This window comes from Felis catus, chromosome D3, assembly GCF_018350175.1.
Source record: "Felis catus isolate Fca126 chromosome D3, F.catus_Fca126_mat1.0, whole genome shotgun sequence".
Lineage (NCBI taxonomy): Eukaryota > Metazoa > Chordata > Mammalia > Carnivora > Felidae > Felis > Felis catus.
The window spans coordinates 7,705,023-7,712,531 of NC_058379.1; the positions used below are offsets into that span (position 1 = coordinate 7,705,023).

Sequence of the window (7,509 nt, forward strand, 5' to 3'; positions counted from 1 at the left end):
CCCTCCTCCTCTTCCTCCTCCTCCTCCTCTTCCTCCTCCCCTCTCCTTCCTCGCCGCTTCCCCAGGCACTCTCCCGGCGGCGGCAGCTGCGCCGCCAAAGCCCCGGGCCCCAGCGGCCCCCCACCCCTCACTCGCGCGCTCCCACACTGCCTCCCCCCTCCCCGGGGGAAGGCCTTTTAATTTATTTATTCTGCTGGGACTTAGGTGGGGGGCTTGGCTGGCGGGGGAGGGGGGGTCTCCCCGGGCTCTACCTCCCGCGGCTGGGGCTACCCTCCGAGCCGCGGCGGCCGCGGCGTGCGCCTGGGGCCTCCAAAACTGTTTCCAAACTGCCAAGACCGGAGGTGGGCTCGTGGGGGCTGGGGGAAAGGGCTGGGTTTTTTGAGGGGTGTGTGTGTATGATTGTGTGTTTAGATGCTGGGAACCGTGGGGGGAGGCAAGACGACTCGAGACGAGTTGCAATCGAGGTATCTTCGCTCCGGCTTCCTCCTTCTGCCCCGAGACCCCCTCCCCCGTGGTGCTGAGCTAGGGAGGGGAAACCAGGATTTTAACCAAATTAGCATTCACATTCCTGGGAGGATGTAGCCCTCGCCTGGACCTGGGTGATAGAAGCTTTTTGCTCTGTTTTTATTTTTGGAGAGGAGCGCCCTGTAATTGTCCTAAACACATGCTTCTCTCTCCACCCCCCCCCCCTTCTTCCTCCAGCCACGAACGGAGGAGAGAGTCCCCCTTTTTTGCATTTATCTTTTCCTTCCCCTTTCTTTATTAAAGGTCCGGGAGTGGCGGCGCCCAATCAGCGCGCGGCTTCCATTTTGTGAGTTCAACTCCGAGGCTCCCGGGCTTCGCGAGGACGCATTTGCAGCCCCCTCTGCCTGTCCTCTCGGGCGGCCGAGGCGAAGGAGCCGCCTTTCTGGGGCTTCGTGGTGGTGTATTTCATATTGGGGCTCTTTTCGGGGTTTGTAATTTGGCCGTGGGTAGGTAATTGGCTGGAGCAGGGCGGCAGGGCGCGGCAGCCAATCAGCGCGCGGCTTCTATAGGGCTTGAGTTATTAGACGCTGATCTCAAAACATCGTTCATCAGACACCAAGGAGAGGCCAACAGATGAGGGGAGCCATTTTTCTGCAATGGAATTAAATGGCCAAGTGGGTTTTTCCTTTGTTGCAAATGGGGAATGCTTTTCCTTTGACTCCACCATCCAGTTCAGGACGCCTCAGTGTTGTGTTTAACATTTGTCAACAGGCTAAAGGACTCACAATTGGAAGAATGAAGAAGACTTTTTAAAAAGATCTGGATTTTTCCTTATGACTTGGAATCCATCTTTGTCTTGTATAACTAGGTCATAGCACACCATTAATGTCAGCAGTTAACAATTTTGAATTCCAAAAAACCTAAGTAAATGACATATTTAATTTTTTTCCTCTTTTTTTTCTTGGGTGGGTGGGGGGAGCTTGGAGCTGTCTTAATCTGTATTCTCTTGACTGAACAATAAATTTTTAAATATATATAGTTTCCTCTATTAAACACTTAAACCTGGCCATCTTATTAACTCCTTCTGCTCTCTTTTTAACAAGGTAATGTTTTAAATGTATAGTTTTAGGACTAGCGAAATGGCAGCAACAAAAAATTGTAAGCAGTTGTTACTTTTAAGCTTTTAAAAAACCTTTTACGTTGTAAGTACCCAATCCATTCTGTCCTTACGCAGTGCAGTTTTCATGTTAATGTTGCTGAGATGTCCTTAATTTTCTGAACCTTCATCTGCATGTATGTCTTTGTCGCTCTTGTCTAATATAAGCCAGTTAAAATGCTTTTAGACGATTTTGCTTTTATAAAGCTAAGGTTTTTTAGCTTTAAGCTTTTGAAAATGTTTAAAGCAATAAATGCTAGTCAGCTTTCTTCCCAGTAACATGTACACGTTCTTTGAAAATCGATCTATTTGAAGAAAAACAGCTCTGTTTTTCTCGTCTTGGTAGGGGGGTGGGTGAGGGAAAGGAAGACCTTCTCTTTGTGTACAGAGTCTAAAGCCGTCACAGGAAACTAGATTAAAACTGGAAAACAAGTCCTAGCTGGTTCGAGCCAAACACCAACGTTAACTCGCGGGTATTTTCTATGGTGGTTGGGATGGCCGTGCGTCTTTTGCCTTTTGTTTGATTTGACTGTGTATTTTCGCCTTTTGTCTCTTAATGACGATCACACCATTGCTATATCCAGAGCAGTAAACAGTCCTCAGCGAAGCCGCCTTTTGCCAACCCAACCCTGGAAAGTTTGCAGAAGTGGAAGGAGCAGAAAATGCCATGAGAGTGTAACTTACAAAAAGGTAACAACAAGAAAGACACCACCATTCCCCCAATAATCCTAACTAAACAATCCCCCCCTCCCCCGCCAAAAGATATTTTTTTACATAACACGTCCAAAACCTCCGCCCAGCTTGATCTTCCAGACTCCATGGCACCGGGCAGAGCCGGTAAGTTTAAAAAAAAAAAAAAAAAAAAAAGTGCCTTTTGCCCCTTCGAGGAAATCTTTTTTCTAGCAGGCCAAGGGCTGCAGATGTTTGGGAGCTGAAGGGAGGTTTCTGGAGCTTTATGTTTGGCAGCCAGATGGGGAGGGGTGGGGGGACGAGGACTCCTCAGACCTTTTTGCCCCTTCTGCCCCGGAGGCGTGGGGAGGGTCTCCCCAGCGAGCTCGGGCATCCATGGAGCCGCCTGCGTTCATCCCCTTCGCTTTTCTAGGTCTGAGCCTTCCTGGGGAGGAGAAAGTTGAAGTGTTTTGGAGATTGGGGGGGGGCTCGAAAAACGAGGAAAGCTCCCCACTCGGCCTAGGGCCTCTCTCTCTCTTGATTGTCGGGCTCGCACTCTGAAGCCGGCTTTTCGGGGCTCCTGGGCGGGCCTGCGCTTCCTAAGCAAAAAAAGGACAAAAGGCCGGCGTCCATGTTGGCACCATGACGCAGCATCTCTCCCGCCTGCCACCAAGCGCTGCCTGTTCTCCCGACCGCGCTCGCTCCTCCCTCCCAAACACGAGTTTTATTTTCAGGTTCAGAGCAGAGCCGCAGGCCGGGGCCAGGGCCGGGGTCGGCCGGCGGGCGGGCCGGGCTGCGGGTGGCTAATGGCGGCCGCCCTCCTCCTCCTTCCTCCCTCCTTCCCCGGTTGTCGTTGGGGGCCCGGGGCTGACGGCGGCCCCTCGCCGGGCGGGCCCCGAGAACCCGCCAGGGCACAGCGCCCCACGCCGGAGGGTGGTCGCGGAGACTGTTGCGGGGGCCGTGGGCCTGGGGGCGTCACGCGCCCCGGCTCCCACTGTCGCCTCCGCCGGGCGAGGCGGCCAGACGGGCGCCATTTCGCGCGCCGCCCGCGGCTCGGGCGGTGGCGGCTGCTGCGCGCCAGGCGGGAGGAGGGAAGGAGGCGGCGGGGCCGGGGGGGAGGGGAGGCCGGCGCGCCGCCGCCCGCGTTTCAGGCCGCCGCCCGCGTGGACGCCCCTGGCCGGGGGAGGCCTCGACGACGAGCGCGGGCTCCGCAGCCGCCCGGGACCCCGCGCCTGACTCCGGGGAGGGGTGGGGGGCACGAGGAGACCTCGTTCCGAGCCCGGGGAGCGGGAGCCAGTAGCAAAGGGCCACGGGGACGGTCGGGGCCTCGAGGCTTCCCCTGACACCGCCCGGCGCCCCCGGAGGCGGCGGAAGCCTCCCTCGCGGCCCGACCCTGATCCTAGGCCGACCCCCGCTGCCTACCCGGGCCTCGGCGACCTTGTCTGGCTCTCAACGCCCGTAACAGCTGAGCCCGAGGGGTAGCTCCCTCCCCCACTTTGTCCCCACTTTGGGCTCGAGGCCTTCACGGAAGCCACTGATCTAGTCGTGCAGGGCACACCCCCCAACCCTGAGCTCTAGAGGCCGGGGGTGGGGGGGGTGGGGGGTGGGGGTGAGGGAGGATTGTGGCCTGGGAAAGCCGAGCGGGCCTTCCCCGGGATCCCCTGAGGCGGAGGGCTCCAGGGTAAGCCCTCACATCTCCGGCCCATTCTCGGGGAGGGGACGTGGACGGGGCGGGGACGTGGACGGGGCGGGCCTTTGGAAATGCAGATGAGTCGCCTCCTGCTGCTAGTCGCCCTGGCTGAACCTTCGTGACTCAGCCGCCCCCCACCCCCATCCTTTCCAGAGTGAGGGCCCCCTGGGCAGATGGGAAAGGGGGGCTTTTGTAAGGCTCCCTTTCCCTCAAGGAGACCCTACCCGGTTTGTGGCTATCAACACCCTGAGAAACCATCCGACTTTTCCCCGCCAGGCTCTTGGCTGGAGAAAGGGCGACGGCCAGGTATCCCCAGAGTGAACCATCCTCCTTTGGACAGCAGGATCAGGCCTAATTTCACTCTGACAATACTCTAAGGTAGGTGTGAGTCTTTTCCCAGTCTGAGAGGAAGATTTGGGGGGCTTGGGCCTGGAGCCCAGGGAGGGCGGGCACCCCAAACCCGCTAGGCTGGTTCTGCAGCCCCTCCCCCCCACAGATGTGTGGGACTGTTGTGTGTGAAACCGGCTGCCTGCTGGGCCTGCTTGGTCCATCCATCCCCGCCTGTCAGCTTCTGTTGTCAAGAGTTTGGGGCGTGCAATTCTCTGCAGTGTTGAGCAGCATAGGAGAGGCTGAACTTGCAAGTATTTCCCAGTTGTGTGTTTTGGGGTGGGCGGGGTAGGGCCATGGATGCCTCTTCTGAAAGGTAGTCTGTTGCCAGGAAGCTCAGCCCTGCTCTGGCCCTCCCTTCCGGCCCTAGTGGGGGCGTGTGGGGTGACCGTGAGCTGGTCTCTTCCCCTCTGATGTCTGGCTGCTACAGAGGTGAACACAAGTACCTGAGATCTGGGCCAGCTTCCGAGAAAGAGGCTTCTGGACTCTTCTCCCCCTTCTTGGGAATTCCCACGATTTTCTGCACCCCCCCAGCCCCCCCCCGCCAAGAGTCCTGGTTCTAAAATGAGACAAACTGGGATTTGAAACCTGGCTAGCCATTTATGTGCTGTGACTTTGCATGAGCTGCTGAGTCTCTGAGCCCATTTCCCCATCTGCACAATGGGGCTGGGTCACTGATCCCTAGTCTAGAGTGTGCACCGGAGTCATGCAGGTGGCTCATTGGAACATACTGCTGGGGCCCAGTCCTCAAGTTTCTGATTCGGTAGGCGGGGCCCGAGACCTTGCATTTCTACGAAGTTCCCAGGTGATGCCGATGCTGCAATCTGAGGATATGTTTTGAGAGCCTTTGGGTGAGAGACTAAGAGAAAAATTACCAGGGGTACCCACAACCGCAAAGAAAAGACCCCCCCCCCCCCCCCCCCCCCGAACCAGCCAGGGCATGCCTGGTTGTGGTTTGACCTAAAGGCGGGAACCAGTCAAGTTTTGCTGAGTGTTCAAATTTAAATATCAACCAATAACAGCTCCGTAACCGTGGAAGATCCCTAACTTCCCCATAACTTGTTTGTGCCTGTCTATAAAAAGGCTGTAAAAACCTCACTCGGGCACTCTTAGCGTCACTGACAACGAGTGCACGGAGGTCTGGGTTCGAACCTGCAATAAACGGCCCTTGCCGCTTGGCTTTGACTCTGGACTCTGGTGGTTTGTTCTTGAGGGTCACCCGAATTTGGGCATATCATTTGGGGGCTCATCTGGGATACCCCCAAGCCCTCCAGACCCCAAGTCAACGGGTCGTCCCTGAAGCCGATTGGTAAGTGAGCCGGCTCTGTCTGTTTCTGTCTGTATATCGTCTGTTCGTTTCTGGCTCTCTCCCGCGCGGGATCTGTATCGGGGACTGACACAGCCCTGGCGGACGCGCTATAGGGCAGTCAGTCGGGACCAGTAGGAGACGTCCTCTGGCACCCGTCTGGGGCACCATTTTGGCCCATTGGAGCTTTTCTGTTTGGGTTATGGACACCCGAAACGTGCTAGCGACCTATGTTTCATGTTCTCTATTCTATAACCTTTAAGTGTTGAACCCCTTCTCTTTCACAGGTGACCTGGCCTGGCGCAACCAGAAATCCTCATAACTTTACTGTTTCTCCTTTTAATCCTTTTCGCCACCTCCAGGATACAGATGGGCCAATCTCAAAGCACTCCTCTTTCTCTCCTTGTTGCTAACTTCAGGGATGTTAGAACCAGAGGACAGAATTTGAGTCTAGACATCCGGAGGGGAAAATTAATAACCCTCTGCCGCTCCGAATGGCCAACCTTCGGCGTTGGATGGCCAACCGAAGGAACTTTCTGCCTCCCTATAATTGCTAAGGTGAAGTCAAAGATTTTTCTACCGGGTCGCGAGGGACACCCGGATCAGATTCCCTTACATTCTAGTATGGCAAGATTTGGTGGAAAATCCACCCCCTTGGTTGGCCCCCTTCCTGTCCTCAGGAACGTGTAAGGTCCTTGCCATGCGGACTGCAGATCCCCCAAAACCAAAGATGCCATCCGTGCCCTTGTATCCCATATTGCCTGATAGTCAGGACCTACTATCCCTAGACCCTCCACCCTATCATCCCCCTCCCCTCGTACCCCAGGCCCTACCAGCACCAGCCGCCCCGCTAGTTGCCCCCCCTAGGGGAACCGGGAGGACGGGAAGCGGCAGCCGCGCCGGAACCAGGAGGACGGGAGGCTATAGCTGCACCGGGCCCCATTGAAAACGAAACTGACCGCGAGGGGCCAGCCGGCCAAACCCGCGGGTGCACTCAGCGTGAGCCAAACCCTCGCCTCCCCGACTCCACTGTGGCCCTACCCCTGCGGGAAATAGGACCCCCAGATGAAACAGGCAACCCCCGACTCCAGTATTGGCCCTTTTCCACCAGTGACCTTTACAACTGGAAAACACAGAACTCTCGATTCTCTGATAACCCTAAAGACCTAATAGCTCTTTTAGACAGTGTCATGTTCACCCACCAGCCCACCTGGGACGACTGTCAGCAGCTCCTCCGCATCCTGTTCACTACAGAGGAGCGAGAGAGGATCCAATTAGAAGCAAGAAAGCTGGTTCCCGGAGACGACGGTCAGCCGACATCTAACTCTGACCTCATTAATGCGGCTTTCCCCCTAACCAGACCTCCACAGGACGAATGGGACTACAACACGGCAGAAGGTAGGGGAAGGCTACTCATTTATCGCCAGACTCTGATGGCGGGTCTCCGGGCTGCAGCTCGCAAGCCCACCAATTTGGCTAAGGTATATTCAGTCGTACAGGGAAAGACAGAGAGTCCAGCTGCTTACTTAGACTAATGGAAGCCTTTAGACAGTTTACCCCCATGGATGCAGAAGTCCCTGAGAACCAGGCTGCTGTCGTTATGTCCTTTGTAAATCAAGCAGCTCCTGACATTAAGAAAAAACTCCAAAGGCTAGAGGATTTAGAAGGTAAACAGATCCAGGATCTGCTCCGTATAGCACAACGGGTCTACAACAACAGGGACGCCCCAGAAGAGAGACAGATCAAGGCCACAGAGAAAATGACTAAAGTCCTGGCCGCTATAGTCCAGAAAGAACAGCCACCCCCAGAAGGCACTCAAACAACACGCCCTCCCAG

General features: G+C 55.9%; 1 protein-coding gene across 47 annotated transcripts in view; it reads left to right on the forward strand.

Moving 5' to 3' along the window:
- The first annotated feature begins 55 nt into the window (after nucleotides 1-55).
- RHOF (ras homolog family member F, filopodia associated) overlaps nucleotides 56-7,509 on the forward strand; it is a 30,834-nt gene continuing 23,380 nt past the window's right edge. For 2 of the 47 annotated variants that reach the window (XR_006588038.1, XR_006588043.1), the window contains exons 1-5: nucleotides 829-1,389; nucleotides 2,206-2,311; nucleotides 4,257-4,358; nucleotides 5,581-5,676; nucleotides 5,961-7,071. Coding sequence is in view for 26 of the 47 variants with exons in the window: in XM_045041791.1 (XP_044897726.1) it covers nucleotides 6,043-6,231; nucleotides 6,879-7,071 (382 nt within the window). In the remaining 21 variants the exon portion in view is untranslated. The other 45 variants (XM_045041789.1, XM_045041791.1, XM_045041793.1 and 42 more) reach the window with 45 other exon arrangements.